This window comes from Lampris incognitus, chromosome 5, assembly GCF_029633865.1.
Source record: "Lampris incognitus isolate fLamInc1 chromosome 5, fLamInc1.hap2, whole genome shotgun sequence".
In the NCBI taxonomy this organism is placed as follows: Eukaryota; Metazoa; Chordata; class Actinopteri; order Lampriformes; family Lampridae; genus Lampris; species Lampris incognitus.
Genome location: NC_079215.1, coordinates 48,957,100 through 48,975,092, shown reverse-complemented (window position 1 = coordinate 48,975,092; position 17,993 = coordinate 48,957,100). Strand labels below are relative to the sequence as shown.

General features: G+C 45.4%; 1 protein-coding gene across 2 annotated transcripts in view; it reads left to right on the top strand.

Moving 5' to 3' along the window:
- Window positions 1-17,993, top strand: part of palm3 (paralemmin 3) — a 44,060-nt gene that overhangs the window by 19,994 nt on the left and 6,073 nt on the right. For both annotated transcript variants that reach the window (XM_056280360.1, XM_056280361.1), the window contains 6 exons: window positions 9,325-9,377; window positions 9,819-9,899; window positions 12,378-12,499; window positions 14,819-14,891; window positions 16,535-16,565; window positions 17,859-17,954. In XM_056280360.1, the coding sequence (XP_056136335.1) occupies window positions 9,333-9,377; window positions 9,819-9,899; window positions 12,378-12,499; window positions 14,819-14,891; window positions 16,535-16,565; window positions 17,859-17,954 (448 nt within the window). In that variant the 5' untranslated portion in view covers window positions 9,325-9,332. The remainder of the gene's footprint in view (window positions 1-9,324; window positions 9,378-9,818; window positions 9,900-12,377; window positions 12,500-14,818; window positions 14,892-16,534; window positions 16,566-17,858; window positions 17,955-17,993) is intronic.

Below are 17,993 nucleotides of genomic sequence, written 5' to 3'. Positions count from 1 at the left end.
ACAGGGCAGCATACTTGGATGCACGAATTTCGATGGAGGGTCTGTTTGGCCAGTCACTTGGGTCCATTCAGGCCAAGTTTAAGCGCAGGAAGTTGCAGGCGGAGGCGCTACGGAGCACACTACCTAATGAGGGAGGTCAGACGAAAGCCACCACCTTGCACATTCAAGTCAGCCTCATTGCCTCTAGTGTGAGAACTACTATACCACGGCTTTCATGGTAGCTCACTTTTTTTACCGGGGGTGGGGGGTGGGGGGTGCTTGCACCTGCCTCAAAGAAAGGGCTGACTGTGACTTGGTGCAAAGAAACATTTATGGCTTCAAGCATGTAGGCCTCCTTGCTTTATGTCAGCACATCTGATATACGTATAGGGAATGTGAAGGTACGTCACCTGCGTTGTATGTTGCGAGGGGGCGCCATCTTGTTAGGAATGTTCTCTGTTTGGCATGTAAAAAAGTGTAAACAAGAACCTTAACAAAGCAGTCAATAAGCGATCTTTATTGTCTTGTAGTTCCTTATCGTATGGATAAGGTGAACCATGAATTCAACAGCAGCAGCATAATATAGCATAATCAGTTAATGACTACATCAAACCTCCACACGGGTATCAAAACCAAACATCACAGTATGCTACAATATGGCCAACTAAAGCAGGGCACAGTATACTCTGCATAGTTTCTCCATACAAATAAGATATAGGTCAAATAACAAAACAGCCTATAAACACATAAAAGTATGAGCATTAAATAAAAAAACAGAGCATGCCAGCCTGCCTGCAAGGGATTGAGTCCTCATCAACAACAGTTGAAGTTACCCATCACATACAGATGAGCACCATAATTTCTCTGGACAATTAAGACATCAAAAGCAGGGGTCACATATCAACAAACCAGCCTATAACAACACACATATGCATGAGCATTGTCAATATCAATAGAAATAGGCCGGGCTGCCTGCAAAGGATCCAGTTCTCATCAACACCCATCACATACAATACAGTGCTAACAGTGAATATTACAGTAATTTGGCAATAGCCCTTACCTTAAAACAGAAGTGACCAGAGGCCTGAGTTCAGCTGCCTTTACTGTTCATCCAAAAGCCTATGATGTGGACTGGCAATGATCTGATTTGGGTTGGGTTGAATCTCTCCAAAGGGGGTCCATTAAGATCCACAAAAAGGAGCAATGAGAGGCTGTTTTCACGCAAACTATTGCAGATCTTGCTATCAGTATTATTAACTGCAGAAAACCCCCTCTCACACTCAGATGAGGTGAGATGGTTTGTCCTGCTTGCTGTATAAAACTTCTCCAGCGTTTTGCCTGGTGCTTTATCTTGTAACTTCCAGTCACGGAACTCCTCAACCGCCTCTCTGCCTGGTTTGCCAAGTGTTTTCGCAAGTGCCTGTACCTTGTTTTCTTCATACAGGATCAATGCATTGCGGTTCAGTGGCCAAAAGTGCTTATCCAGAGGTTTCAGCATCTGGACAAGTTCTGATTCTGGCATTCGCTTTGTGAGACTGTCAGTCACAGATTGATAAAACTGACTCCAGTTAATCTTGCCTCTGCCCTCAAGGAGCTCAATGTCTTTAAACAGGCCCAGGGACGTGCACTGTTCAGCCTTCAGTGTGGATTTACCCCCACTCGCTTTCATGGCTGTCAGTATATCAATAGTCTGCTGAAGGTAGCGACTGGCATCCTCTAGAGACATGTATCTGCTGAATTTTCAGTGAGAGGCCCTGCAGCTCACGGTATGTCTTTCATGCAAGCCAGATCCAGTAAAAAACCCAGAGTTTGTGAGGTGTTTGTGTACCCCCAGGAATTTCGTCCCCTCAGGGTCACTGCGAGATGCATCCTCGCTTGCTGTTTTGAAGTGACACGCTAAAGCATGGTGGTTATTTCAGACTGCTTTTACAGTATTAAAACTACTTGCCACCCACCTGACGTTAAATATTTGTTCAAATTCTAAAATTTGCATATTTAGATCTGCAGCTGCTTCCTCAAGCAATCTCGCGTTCTTTGCGGACTGGTGGTACAGAGAGTACAGCTTGGAGATTAAAAGAAAAAAAAAACTCGGAAGTGGTTACATCCAGAAACCTCTTTGAGAGAGTCAAGGACTTCCAATTCAAGGCGGTGGGCCAGGCATTGTATGGAGTGAATGTTTGATGAAAATCACGTTTAACCCTTGCAATGACTCCAGTGGTTTTACCAGTGAGAACTGAAGCCACATCTGTAGCGATGCTGATGAGGTGTTTCCCCAAAAACTCATCATCTAATCCCATGTGGTGAAAGCTCTGTCTCAAGCTGTTGTAAATTGATTCTGCATCTGTGCCCTGCGTCAGCTCTGCAGTGTCTAAAAATACATTGTTCACATCTCCTTTCCCACTCACATCGCATCTCACGTATATAATGAGATAAGCACGTCCATGTACTGTGCTTTCATCAACGGTGATGCTGATTTTTGAATTGACCTCTTTAATATTCGAAACAAACTTCTTCCGCATTTGCTGTGCAATATGGCCTACAGTTTCAGCACACAGGTGATCTGACTTGTGTACAGTGCCTACTTTTGCACCACTGAGCTCCTGAAGCATCGTCAAAGGAGGGAGCTTTTTATAAGCCAGCCTTTCCTTGGCCACCCTACAAGCGGATCTGGATGAAGTTGCTGTTTCTTCCGTTAATTTGGAATTGATCTCAAGCACCTTGTTTGGCAGAATCTTCTTTTGCTTGGTTGCTGTGACTTCAACGGCCTTTTGTGTGCCGTGCTATCACGCCGTGTAGCATCAGCGTCGGTTGTAGAAGACGCCTCTTGCTCTGGTTGCTCTTCGATTGGCTTAGTTTTTTTTTTTAATCAATCCAAAATTTGCGACTAAGCTCCCTTGTTTTCTTTTTGACATAGCTATCTGTATGCTGACTACAACATAGAAATTAATAATGGCGATTCGGCACGCAGACTGAGTGGGACTAAGAGAGCTTGTTTTGTTTTGTTTTTCAGAAAGTTTGTTTCTTTTTTCTGATTGCGCCGCCACGCTTCCATGGTGATAGCAAGAATTGCATGCATGCAAAGTGAATTGGTAATCTTCATGCATGAGTCATGCATCAATAATAGCCTAATTTTACACATGATCCATGATGATGAAGACACAGAAAAATAGAAATGCCACACTTAATTGCGTTTTTTTTTCTTCTCTCGTTTAGATGTAGTGGTCCCTTCAGTGGCCCACGCTGTGCTCTCTGTTGGGTCTGCTTTACTTGGAACCCAGTGTATTGGATTGTTCCTGCTCTGATATTGGGCTATACAAATTAAATTGACTTGACTTGACTCTGCGGGGCGTGAGTATACATCCCATACATTGTGTTGTACCGAATGAATCGACTGAAAGGGAATGCATGAATATAACCACTGTTCCCTGAAGCAGAGGAGTGAGGTACAACACTCATTCGCCTCGCTTCGCCGCGGAGCTTGGTGAAGAGCAGTGTGATGAACTGAGGGATGCTGTTTATGACTATGCTATAGCCTATGCTATGCTATAGCCTTGGGGGTGGGACCAGGCCAACATGCGTCACCACGCATCATTTGCCTTTCAGGTATGAATAGAGGTGTCTTCAGCCAGACTCGAGGGCGTTATATCCCATAGACCATAGAATGTGTGGTGTACCTCGTTCCTCTCCTTCAGGGAACAGTGGTTATATTCATAACCCTGCGTTATCAAGGAAAGGAGCAGTTAAGGATCGTGCAAATCACATGTACTCTATTTTTGGCGTCCCCTTGAACCAATTGATTTTGTGGTTGTCTTTTCCAGTATAGTTTATGCTTGATCCATTTATACTTGGCCAGCCACAGGCTTTGTCATTGGTGTGGCACTTTTCACAAAAGCATCTTTATTAGCACTTCTGTATACTAAATACAGGTCCAGGTCCCTTCAGAAAGTATTCACCCCCACCATGAACCCACAGATGTTAATGTATTGAAATAATTTGTATTGTACGAAATTCAGAACATTTACAGCGAAAGGGATATGTTTTTCATGAGTATTTGTTTTTCAAATCTGAAAAACTTAAATGTCTCATCATTGAAACACTTGGGCATCATTTTGAATTGTACAGAGTGGGGCGGCATGGCTCAGGAGGTAGAGCAGGTTGTCCAGTAATCGGAAGGTTCCTGGTTCAATCCCCGGCTCCTTCAGAGAGTATGTCGAAGTGTCCTTGAGCAAGACACTGAACCCCCAACTGCTCCTGATGAGCAGCTTAGCACCTTGCAATGGCAGGCTCTGCCATCAGTGTATGAATGTGAGACATACATTGTAAAGCACTTTGACGGGTCAGTAGACTAGAAAAGCACTATATAAATGCAGCCAATTTACAGACAAATCGCTTTAGTATTTATTTATATAAGTAAAAATGAAAGCCACTTTACTGAAATTAAAGCCACTTTATTTGACATTGCATTCTTACAACAAATTGTATTCTTACAATGAATTTGTTCTCTGCATTTAACCCATCCTATGTTAAGTTAGCAGTGGGCAGCTGCAGCCTGCGGGGACCAACTTCGGTTCTTTTTTCCATTGCCTTGGTCAGGGGCACAGACAGGAGTATTAACCCTAACATGCATGTCTTTTTGATGCTGGGAGCAAACCAGAGCACCTGGAGGGAGCCCATGCAGACACGGGGAGAACAGGCAAACTCCTGGGGTTCAAACCCAGGACCATCTTGCTGTGAGGCAACAGTGCTAACCACTGGGCCACCGTGCTGCCCAATAAAAGGAAAGTTGCATTGGCTGGGAATATAATAATACACAGAAGCAGGTGTCTGGGTAGTGTATCAGTCTATTCCATTGCCTACCAACACGGGAATTGCTGGTTAGAATCCCCATGTTACCTCCGGCTTGGTCGGACGTCCCTACAGATGCAATTGGCCGTGTCTGCGGGTGGGAAGTTGGATGTGGGTATGTGTCCTGGTCACTGCACTAGCGCCTCTTCTGGTCGGTCGGGGCGCTTGTTCAGGGGGGAGGGGGAACTGGGGAGAATAGCGTGATCCTCCCATGCGCTACGTCCCCCTGGCGAAACTCCTCACTGTCTGGTGAAAAGAAGCGTCTGGCGACTCCACATGTATCAGAGGAAGCATATGATAGTCTGCAGCCCTCCCCGGCTCGGCATGAGGGGGTGGAGCAGTGACCGGGATGGCTCGGAAGAGTGGGGTAATTGGACAGGTACAATTGGGGAGAAAAAGGGGGAAAAAATATATAGACGTATCCCCCAGCAACACCCCCCCCCCTTAGAGACAATACTATGTAGGTAGCCCTTTGGCAGCAAATACAGCTGTGAGTCATTTTAGGGTTTTTCTGTATGAGCTTTGCACAGTAAGATGTAAAACGTTTTCCACTATTTCTCCATGCAAATTTGTTCCAACCCTGCAAATTTGGACGGTCACAACAGAATTTTTGGTCACCACACAGATTTTCATTGGGATTTAAGTCTTGGCTTTGGTGGTGTCATTCCAGAATATTAACTTTATTTTTTCTAGAAATTATTTTGTTGTCTATTGTGGTGTGCTTTGAGTCATTGACCAGTTGGAACATGAATCTCTGCCCTAAACACAGATATCTTACTGACTGAAATGGGTTCTCCGCCATTCTGGTGGAGAGCTCATTTCCTGTACCCATTGCCTGTACTTGGCTCCATCCATCTTACCCTTGATGGCAGCAAGCTTTCCTGTCATTCCTGCTGAGAAATAACCCCATAGCATGGCGCTGCCACCACTGTGCTCGACAGTAGGAATGGTGTGACTCAGGCATTCAGCTGTGTTTGGTTTGGACAAAACAATGCTTTGCTTTCAGACCAAAGAATTCAACTTTAGCCCCATCAGACAACAAATTACTCCAGATAGTCTCAGATTTTGTCACATGGGTTCTAACAAGCCACCAAGCAGAGCTTTGCTTTCAGACCAAAGAGCTCAACTTTCATCTCTTCCAATCACAAAATATTCTTCCAGAAGGTCTCAGATTTTTTTTTTCACTTGGTTTCTAGCAAACTCGAGGCATTACTTTCTTACAAGGAGGTTTCTTCTACCCAGTCTCCCAGAGGCCAACTCTGTGAAGTACTGAAGAGATTGTTTATCTCTGGACAGTTTCTCCCATTTTAGTTGATAAGTGTTTGCAACTGTGAGTGTTGTAGCTGGTCTCTGGGCCTCTTCTCTGATAACTGCCCTTTTTACCCAGTTGCTAAGTTTGGTAGGATGACCTGATCTTGGTAGTGTCTGGGTGTACCATCTGTTTTCCATGTCATTTTACAATGGACTATTCCTTGGACGATTCAAAGCTTTGCCAGTCTCTTTATAACCCGCTCCAGTTTTTTTACTCCAAATAACATCTTCTCAAAGTCCAACTAGCGGTTCCTCGGTCTTCAGATGACAGAAGGACAGATCAGCTGTTTCATTTGTGAGACTTCAGAAAGTTCAAGTTCTTTTATTTGTCGAATGCACGACAATACAGCATGGCAGGCAGAAATGCTTAGGCATCCGTTCAGCCTCAAGAAAAGCTAAAGAATATCTTGCTAATTTGCATCGTTAATACAAAGGAAGAGAATACTTATCAATTCGCTACGTCTCAGATTTTAATTTTTGATGTAGATGCACAAGAGAGGAAGAAATGGAAACGGATGATCCGCTGCGGCGACCCCTAACGTGAGCAGCCGAAAGTAGTAGTAGTAGTAGTAGTAGTAGTAGTAGTACTGGTAGTAGTAGTAGTAGTAGTACTATAAAGAAATATATTTAATTTCACCTTGCAGCACAGCAAATTAAGAAATGATCAACTGGGCAATTGCTTCCCTGAAACCACTGTACATTCATAGATTAGATGACCTCAGTGCCGATTAAATGTGAAGCCCATCAGTTACAAGCAGTTTTTAACCTGTCAGTCCTACTTTACTACACTCCTTTCTGGAATCCTCTTGACTTTTTGTTTCTAACTTTGACTTTGCCCCCCTCCCATCCTCCGTTACCCTCCCATATCATGTCTAATTATCGAAGTCAGTGTGTGTCTGTGGGGAGCTCCTCAATACCTCCTCATCAAAGCCTCTGTTTGTGTTAGCTTGTTTATCTCTGGCTGCTATTCTGGGTGCTCTCCTGGAGCCCTGATGACACAGAAGCCTCAACTCCCAGCGGAGGCATATACTGTAAGCTGTCATATAGCACCTCCAGTCCTTTTTAAATACTTTGGAGAGGAGGTTTTTGTTTCCGAGTTTGTCTTTCTCTCGCTCACGTGCTCTCTTTCTCTGTATATGTGTATGACTTCCTGCAGATTGGCAGCTGACACTCTAGCTCACACTAACTGTTTTCTGCTGCATGAGAGCCGGTTTTTCAGTTCTTCCCTCTCTCTTCATTCCTTTTACCCTTCTATTATTTTTTTTCCACTGGCGACTGACACTTATTCATTCCCCCCCCCCCTTCTGCTGCTTTCCTATCTATTAGGTTTGCAGGGGCCAGTTCCTTGAAGGAGGTGGAAAATATGTTGGACGCCAGGGTGCAGTTGACAAGTTTGTCACCTCTGGCCTCCAGTGAACAGATGTATCAGAGGAGTAACTGTGTCCTTCAATGTTACCACTTTATTTTGTAGATTTCCTCATAGAGACTACTTTAAATACCATTTTGTGATGAGCAGTGGATGGGGGTAGATGAGGGGTGGGCTGTGGATCAATGTTTAAGTTCTTGTTATGGCAATTCTATGCTTCCAGTCTGAGTGTCATGTTGATATTAATGAGATGGAAAAAGGGTATAGTTTATATGTATATATATTGGAGTGTGTGTGTTGGTTATGAATTGGATAAAAAGCTGTGTTGGGGAGCAGTGAGTGGAAGCTTCAAAGCTCAGTGATGGCGATTAGCAGTGCTGCCACTGACAGTGTGACATTTATTTCACAAAGAGCGCCCCACATTACTCACATTTTTAGCTATGTCAGATTTCAGTTGCGTACTGGCTAAACCTTTTTATTTTTTGGTGCGAGACACACCACTTAGGACCACAGGAAATTATCAGCAAACAGGAACATGTTGCAGCTAGCGGTCATGTAAAAAACATACAAACTCTATTTCTACTGATGTTTTATTTTATTTTTTACCCCCCCCCCCAATTGTATTTGGCCAATTACCCTAGTTTCGCCAGGGGGACGTAGCGCGTGGTAGGATCACGCTATTCCCCCCAGTTCCCCCTCCCCCCTGAACAGGCGTCCCGACTAACCAGATGATATACTAGTGCAGCGACTAGGACCCATACCCACATCCGGCTTCCCACCTGCAGACACGGCCAATTGTTTCAGTTGGGATGCCCGACCAAGCCGGCGGTAACACGGGGATTCAAACCGGCGATCCCCATGTTGGTAGGCAACGGAATAGGCCGCGGTGCTACCCGGACGCCCCATATGTGTTGAACGCTAGATTGTCTCCATTGCTCAAAAATGCATCAAGGACAATCCGAAAGCAAGAATTTATTCATTTATTTCCCCCTCCCCCAACACAATCCGTGAAAATGTTCCTTTTTTTGGAGCCATGGTGTTTATTTTCAACAGGAATCGAAGTAATTGTTTGTTTGATGATGAAAATTCACTCGCGACTATCTTGTCTTTTTTTATAGAGCCATTTTTCATGCATGAATATAGTCTATGCTCTCTGATGTACCATGGAGTTATTTAAATATTGTTCCATTTAGTGTCAGCTGCATGGAGGGAAAAAAGCAAACATAGCCGCACTTATTTTCCCAGAGATACCTGCGGCCGTGTCACAAGGGGGACCAAAGATGTAATAGGGGATGAAGAACTCCTTTCGGTGAGGGTCGGAGCTCGGTTAGACTCCAAAACAGCGTGGAGGGTTTCGGATGGTCGTGGCTCTGCAGGCAAAGTCGCTGACTTGCGATATACTTGTCCAATTACATGCTTCCCAAACAGCCCGGGCTCCAACCGCTGCCTCTGATCTGCTGCTCTCGCTCATCTGGCACCTCTGTAGTCCCCGAAGTGCGAGCTCCACTGGTCAGACCCGAGGATTTCAGGCGTTAACCCAGCGATGCCGTTTCATTCACGTCTCTGTTCCGTCTCTATTGGAGCACCGTCAGACTCGGGCCGAGGCAGGTTTTGGCCTCTGGCGAATGGGATTTTTTTCTTTTTCTTTCCAGTTTTCTGTTGTTGTCTTCTAATGCCCAAACAAAATGAAAAAGTGGACATCTGGACATTTATCCTCGACACCGGCTCTTGAGCCGGTGTCGAGGATAAATGGACCCACTTGACCCTACTTGTACCCCCGTTTTAGCCTCTAATTGTTAACCTTTGACCTTGTTGTGCCACAGGTGCCAGGATGGATGAGGCGGAAAAATACCAACAGAGACTGCAGGCCATTGCTGTGAGTCTTCACACACACACACACACACACACACACACACACACACACACACACACACACACGCACAGACGGACAGGGTAGGGAAACTAAGCGGTGCTCTCTGAGCTGTCTGTACTTGCTAAATAATTTATCCGGGGTGCTGTGCTGTGAGCCAGGTGCTCGATGCTCCTGGGAAAACAACACCGGAATGTCGCCAAGGGGACAAAGTGATGAGTCTGGGGTTAGGTATTACGGGATAGTTGTCTGTTGTCTATGGCGATGGTGTCCTTGTGACAGGTGGATGACCAGGTGTCCCTGTCTGACCCATTTCAGCCTGGATGTTTTAGTCACCTCCATTTTATGACTATCTGTGTGTCTTTCTTAGCTCCTCTTACAATCTATCTTTTATGTCTGATCTTATTGTGTTTCTCACCCCCCCCCCCCCCCAACACACACACACAGGAGAAGCGTCGGCTTCAGGAGGAGCAGGAACGAGCCAGGAGAGAGATGGAGGATGAAAGGCTGAGACTACAGCAGCTCAAGGTCTGACACATATGCACCGATTTCATAGGAACCCATTGAACCCTTCTAATTTGTTTGTGTTTTAGCTCTTAGCATGCACACTTTCTTTTATAAGTGGGACCGCAAGTTCTCTGTGAGCCAAAATCCTCTCTGAGGTCTGTTCAGCTTGTTAGCAAACAGCTACCTTTCCCATTCATCTTAAAATTCTCTCTCTCTCTCTCTCTCTCTCTCTCTCTCTCTCTCTCTCTCTCTCTCTCTCTCTCTCTCTCTCTCTCTCTCTCTTACACACACACACACACATTCTTTCACACTTCCTGGTACCGCTGGTTTCTGGCAAGGTTGAAGGCAAACCCTCCTTTACTAAAATCAGTTTTAATGTAAGTGTTTGTGCACAGCGGACCGCTCTATTGTTTTCACACCATTACAAGATTGGCGTTCCCCCTTCCGACTTCACTGTGTTACTCGGCCCAAGGGTACATTCCTCAAAGTGTGTGCGTGAGTACGTGCGCACGTATGCATGCATGCATGCCTGCATGCAGAGAATATTTTGTGTATGCGTGCCACGTCTGTGAGGCTGGTTGTACGTCGAAATCTGCATTTCCATCTGTGCAGTACATTTTAAATGCATATGTGACACGGCTCACACTTAATGTATAAATAAGATGGGGGAAATCACATTATGAATGCATGCAAGAAAGTCATATTTAACGATTTTTATCGATACTTGCTGTCAGAGGAAGTCTTGGCACGTATCCCTGAGTACATTCGTTAGACTTGGTAGTGACTGTTGTGCACCCTGGGACTGTTGTTATGCTATAGAGGAGATGGGAGGACGTGTAGAGTAGCTTCTGACCTCGGAGGAAGTTTAGAGAAGGACGGCCAACTGCACAGGGAGGAGAACAGAGCGGGGCTTGTTCTGAAAGAGCACAGAGAGGGTTTTGTGGGGCTTTTAGCTAGGTGGCTAGCGTCGAGCAGCTTGCATAGAGGTGCTTAAGATTTTAAAAAACCTCACGCCAAGAGATGTACATAGACAGGCGATTCTGATGATTTCCGTTAAGGGGGGGTGGTGGTGAAAGTTTTACACTGCATGCAACCTTTGCATTGCACAGCAGAATGCGACTGTTGTTGTTTTTTTTGGTTTTGTTTTTTAAACAGCAGTGAAAACTGGATTTACGTCTACAGATTAGCTGCATCGCTAGCTAGGCTGTTGCGCTACAAAGGAAGTGTTGGAAATTCATCTTTGTTTTGTTTTTGTCTCAATCTGTATTCAGTATTAATGACCTAAAACATTTACAGATATTGTGAAAACAATGTATCAGTCAATCAATCAATCATTATGAAAACAATGTATCAATCAATCATTGTGAAAATAATGTATCAATCAATCATTGTGAAAACAATGTATCAATCAATCATTGTGAAAACAATATGTCAATCAATCAGTCAATCATTTTGAAAACAACATGTCAATCAATCAATAAGTGTGTGTGTGTGTGTGTGTGTGTGTGTTAATTAATTGCTCTGACTGAAATAAATCGGTGTGCATAAGGGGAAATATGCAGAAACCCATGTGCACATTTAACAAAAGTTACACCAACGTGCAGTTGTGGTCTCACACTTACACACAAACACAAGCGCAGATGACTTTGAAGTCTTGTGTGTTATGAGTCCTGAGAGGTTCTGCTTTGTCACTGTGTAAAGGGCCTGAGTGGTTGAGGATGTGCGTGCTAGCTGCACACTTCCTGCACCGCCGCATCTCGGCACTTTAAATCGACAGAAAGGAAAGCGCGAAAGCAAGTGACAAAACAACGTAGAGGTGGAGAGGAAAGCGAGACCGGGGGGAAGAGCAGAGCTAAAAAGCAAATGAGAGGAGTGTAGCTCCGTTATGAGGTGAGGGGAAAAATAAAAAGAAGGGGAGAGAATGGGCCCTCAGGCACATGTGTGTGTGTGTGTGGGGGGGGGGGCAGCGAGTTGTTGGTGTGTGTATGTGTTTGCATCTGTTTGGGCAGTATTAACGATGTGTGTCGAGGAAGGGTGTAAAACCAGCTTATAACCCTGTCAATTAAATGTGGATTCTCCTTTTCAAACCATGAAAGTGCTGGGCTGGCTTGGTCTGCTGCAGGCACAGACTAGTCAGAGGCAGTGTCGAGGGTGCATGGGTCACGTCCAAGTAGTTAAAAGTGATGTAGGAAGAAAAAGAAAAAAAAAGAGAGAAGAAGAACTCACTAAACCGGCCATGGCAAAGGAAAGCTTTAAAGTTTTGTTTTATCTTTAGATGAGATGAAGACAGCCGATAGCTTTCAGCCTTCCTCTGCCCCCCATCGCTTCCTCTCTCTCACTCTCTCTCTCACTCTCTCTCTCTCTCTCTCTCTCTCTCTGTCTCCCTCCCCCATCACTAATCTCCATCTCTTCCTTCATTCTCAATTCTGACTCTTTCTAGTCAAACTCATTCTTTATCCCTTGCGCTCTCATTTCTTGCGTCCTTCTCTCCCCTTCTAGAGGAAGTCTCTGAGGGATCAGTGGTTGATGGAGGGTCCTGCTCTTTCTCCAACGTCCCTGGACGGCCAGAGCCCCGAGTCCCCACTTTGGGATGCCAAGGACAACGAAAAGCACATGGACAAGTATGACGTGTGTGCGTGTGTGCGTGTGTGATTGAGTGCTTGCGTTATACGCGAGTGAGATGATGCGTTACGGGACAAAGTTTGTGTCAACATGGCGGAGGGACAGAGGTTAGCGTTGCAGCTAGAGCACATGAGGGTTGTTAAATATTAATTTCTTTTGGAGATAAATGTATGATATGTGTTTGCAGCACTATTTTCCCTCTCGCTGTAGCCGTCACTGCACAACATGTTTTCTTCTGCAAAATTATATCTTCCTAGAGCTGACGTGGGAGGAAAATGATTTAAGACAGCGTGTGAATGTGTTCTCATCTGCACCGATCCGTCCCGCACACGCGCTCCTGATGAGACGGAGGCTTTCTGTATTGCAGGGGCCGAGCTTCCTCGGCGCGGCGCTCCGTCAACCGAGCACATTATTGCAAAAGGCCAAAGCTCTGCCTCTAATCTCTTAACCGTGCAAGCATCTTTATGCATTAATAATTAATTATGATTAATACACTTCATTAAACCTCACGCCCAGTGCAAGCGCTGTAAGGCGAGAAAGTGCAGTGTCAAGGAAAAGTTGCTTGATATGAAATTGCAGCCAGAGAGCTCGGTGCTTACAGTACACTTCTCCGTTCAAGGCTTTAAAAAAAATAATTTTGTGAACGTTGCAGGTACAGAGGGTCTGTTGCTTGATGTTATGGGGTGAATTAAAACGGTTCCCAAGGCCCCGCGGCGCAGAGGGTCGGTCCTTTATTGTAGAACGGCAGCAGGTTTGTAGATTCCAGTAAGAAGGCATTTTAACGGGACAAGGAAGCCACACAATGCTTATAAAAAAAACCTTGCTCGGTTCCCCAAATGTGCGGGGAAAAAAAGTGCAAAATACAGAAACCGGCAGACAAATGTTCCAGTCTTATATCTTCATCAGCGTCTTCGTCATCTTCATCAGACACTGATGAAAATGTATTATCGAAACGTTTGTCTCATTTTAGCCTTTATAAGTAGTGGGCGGATTCCTTGTCCTGTTAAAGGCAATGTAAATTCAACAAAGTACTAATTTATGTAGTAACTGATGACCTGAGACTAATAAAGAGCTGCTGGTTGGTTTGATTTATTTATATATTTGGATTTTCCCCGTTTTTCTTCACAATTGTACTTGGCCAACTACCCTATTTTCCGAGCCGTCCTGGTCGCTGCTCCACCCCCTCTGCCGAGCCGGGGAGGGCTGCAGACTACCACATGCCTCCTCCGATACATGTGGAGTCTCCAGCTGCTTCTTTTCACCTGACAGTGAGGAGTTTCTCCAGGGGGACATAGCGCGTGGGAGGGTCACGCTATTCCCCCCAGTTCCCCCTTCCCCCTGAACAGGCACCCCGACTGAGCAGAGGAGGCGCTAGTGCAGCAACCAGGACACATACAGCTTCCCACCTGCAGACACAGCCAATTGTGTCTGTAGGGACGCCCAACCAAGCCGGACATAACACGGGGATCGAACAGTGATCCCTGTGTTGGTAGGCAACAGAACCGCCATGCCACCTGGACGCCCAGTTTATTGATTATTAATGTAAGCGTGCCTCCACTGTCCCATTTCCATTTTTTTGGCTACAACACTTTAAAATCCGTGTTACGGTTAGCGACTGCAACAGTTGGCGGGGCAGCTGTACGGCTGCAGGAGGATCTGGGGGGACGGCGTGAGCTTTTATCATCCCTCCCCCCGGCGAAACCTGCAGGTTGGCGACTCCAAATGTGTCAGAGGATGTCTGTGTAAGTGTACACTCTTCCCCGGCCAGCGTCGGAGTTGGGCAGTGGGCGCATTTTGGGAGAACGGGGAATTTTAGACGTGACAAAATGGGATGGAAAAATGGGAGAAAATAAAAGAAAAACAATCAAATGATGGGATTAAATAAGAGCATCTTAGGACAACAGGGTTAGAAAGGCTGAAGCGAAGCCTCAGTACATGGTGTTGAAGTACATATTGAACAACAGAAGGACGCAAAACAAATTGCTTTATATACCAAGCTGAAGCTGAAGGAGCTATAGATGACGAAACTGGTTATTTAAACAAGTTGTATGTCTTACAATACACCTTTTCTCCTACTGACAGATTAGAAACGCTTATCCTTCCTGTAGTAATGGTCTGTCCTTGCCCTTGATTCCTGTCATGCACAAAGTACAGGGCTGCTGCGGCTTTTGGCGGGAATAAAGCAAATTCACTCTTCGAATTCATCAAAGTATGACATTATGAGTGTTGAAATGGTGGTCATGCAAGAATGCTGAAGTACATGGCGAACTTATTTCATATTTGGTGTGTGTGTGTGCATGCGTGTGTGTCTGTCTCAGGTTGCAGACAGAGAGCCATTGCTTGGCAGTGAAGGAGGAGAAGCATAAGGAGCAGATGGATGATGGCCAAACGGTGAGGGGTCCAAACACACACACACACACACACACACACACACACACACACACACACACACACACACACACACACACACACAGAGAGAGTGGGGACTTGAAGTACATGTTGAACAAGCTTGCTCCATCTTCTCCCATTAAGTGAAATTCCTCCCTTAAGTTGTGTCTGCGGCTGCTTGGCATGAATAATGCATTAACTCCTAATGTGGCTTTGAAGTGGCACCTGTTGTTCAGAAACAGGAACTTTATGAATACAAGCGGCCCTCTTACATAAACAGTTCAGCACTTATTCCACACTAGAATGATTGTTTCTTCTCAAGGCGAGCGAATAAATGTTTACATCGCTCAAGTCAAGGTCTCTTTTGTAGAACAAAACAACCGTCCCACCCTTTTGACCCTGGGCTCGACAACCCGGTGCCGTTTTGTCAGAGTTGTTCTTTGTTCGTGTCAGGCGTGGCCTCCGGACTGTGATTTTAATCAACCGGAGATGTACACAAAGGAATCCAGTTTGATGGCTATGAGAGTCTATTGGCCATACTGGTTGTGATGGTGGGTTGTTTCTTTAACGGATCCAAAAGTTGGAATACTCTCTGGTGAGTCTCTCGTGAAATCCGGGCAGCAATCGAGAGTAGCCGCAACTTCAAGCAATAGAAACAGCTAATTTCTTATTTTATCATTTCTGACAGGATGAACTGGGCTCACATGTGCACCTCCTCCACCCACTTCACCGCCCAATTTCTATTCAGGAGTGCTTTATTGCGATGAGCCATTTACTGAAGTGCACAGAAATTTGAAAGGGGGGATGTGGTCCCCGCAGGAGGTCTTTTTTATACCCCAGATGGCACACTCACACACACACACACACACACACACACACACACACACACACACAACCACACAATTATATGACGCCTTCATCTGAAAAGATGCTTCATGCTAACCAGGTGAAACCCTTACCTGGCAGGAGGTACTCGTCTCACATGCCACATAGCTCACTGACTCCCCCTGCTGGTGTGGAATGAAGACACCACCACCAGCCTCAGCTAGAAGTGTTAAACTCATCACACAACACATTAGCCGCTATGAAACGCTCGCCACTTTTAGCAATCCTGCGACGTTCAGAGCCGACTCAACATTTTTAGAACAAAGCACGGAAAGTCTCTCTGGGCAAACTGAGTCACGGAAATGTCCCAGATAGAGGTTGGCTCTTCAAAGCCTTGTGTGACACCCTCGTTTCATTTTTGTTTTCTCTAATCACATCAGAAAGGCTGTAGGTGGAGAGATTTCGGCAAATGTCAGCCACGTTTTGCCATGGGCAGAACTGGGTCTCAGGAGACGGCTCCTTGTTTTGAAGGGGTCAATTGAGACCATCAAAATAAAAGTGACTACACATAAATTTGACAGAGTTGTGTAGAGAAAAGTGTCATTTGAAATACCAGAACTCAGGATGAATCATCACCGTTGTGCTCATAAAGTATTGAACCCAGCCGCGGTGCGCATCATTCAGGGCCGAGAATGTAATTGAATTTGAAAAAAAAAAAAGTGAAACCAACAGACATTTATGTACTTCTGCAAACGGGCATTCGCCAACCAGTCCAGCAACAATTTATTTAACCACTCTACTTTCTCTGTCTCATCCATCAGGAGGCGGCGGAGGTGGCGGAGCCTGGAGAAGGTAAGTGGGAGACATCACCAGGCCGTCTCACACAGCAGGGTCCACAGTGGAATAGACATCCTGAATGAAGGATGCTTTGAGCTATCTGTCAGCTCGGCTAGACGATGACAAAGACTCATCATGTGGAATTTGCATTCATATCATCTCTTTAATTTTTTTTTATACATTACAACTAAATCAAAGCTTAACTCTACTTTAAAAAGAAACTCAAGCAAAATCCTCACGTCTCTTTGGGATTTTTGTCCCATTCAGACTGTATATTTTTGCACGCTGTAATATGCTGTAGTGTACTCACTTCCCTGAACAAACCAATTCTTTTTGAACTGCCGCCATCTGTTAGCCACAGCTGTTCCCTTTATGCTACTCTTAGTTAATTACATCAGTACATATTGATTATATTTCATTTGTTTAATGTTTGGATCCTTTCCCGTATTCCTCTCTCTCTCTCTCTCTCTCTCTCTCTCTCTCTCTCTCTCTCTCTCTCTCTCTCTCTCTCTCTCTCTCTCTCTCTCTCTCTCTCTCTGTGTGAGCAATGAAAAGGAGAGGTAGGTGTTGGATAGCAGGAGAGAAGAGTGGGTCCTTCTAGGCCAGGAATTGGCTCCGGTTTTGTGCTTTAGTGAGGATATTAGAAAGAAATACTGCTGGGGCATCCAGGTAGCATAGCGGTCTATTCCGTTGCCTACCAACAGGGGGATCGCCAGTTCAAATCCCTGTGTTACCTCCGGCTTGGTCGGGCGTGCCTACAAGCACAATTGTCCGTGTCTGCAGGTGGGAAGCCGGATGTGGGTATGTGTCCTGGTTGCTGCACTAACGCCTCCTCTGCTCAGTCTGGGGGCCTGTTTGGGGAGGTGGGGGAACTGGGGGGAATAGGGTGATCCTCCCATGCGCTACATCCCCCCCTGGTGAAACTCCTCACTGTCAGGTGAAAAAAAGCGGCTGGCAACTCCACATGTATCAGAGGAAACATGTGGTAGTCTGCAGCCCTCCCTGGATCAACAGAGGGGGGTGGAGCAGTGACCAAGACAGCTCGGAAGAGTGGGGTAATTGGTCAAGTACAATTGAGGAGGGAAAAAAAGGGGGGGGGCCAAAAAAAAGAAAATAAAAGAAAGAAATACTGCTTCAGAGCATTGAAGTCGAGGGTACACACAAAAGAAAGTGAGCGGTGTGCCTTGGGTTGAGTTTCTTGAGCGATTTAAGCCTTAGCCAACCGTTTTCTGACAATCCATTGCTTCTTTTGGTTCGGTGGCTTTGTACAACAGTGATCTAAATGATGCATATCTGAATAACCCATAGCCGCCTGGCAGCAGATGAAAATACAGACCATTCCTGTCACAGATGGAGTCCAGGGTGCTGTGGTACAGAATGGACAGGATAAAGGCACTGAACCAGGTAGGAATAGTGTCGAATTTTTAGAAAGCAGGGAGAATG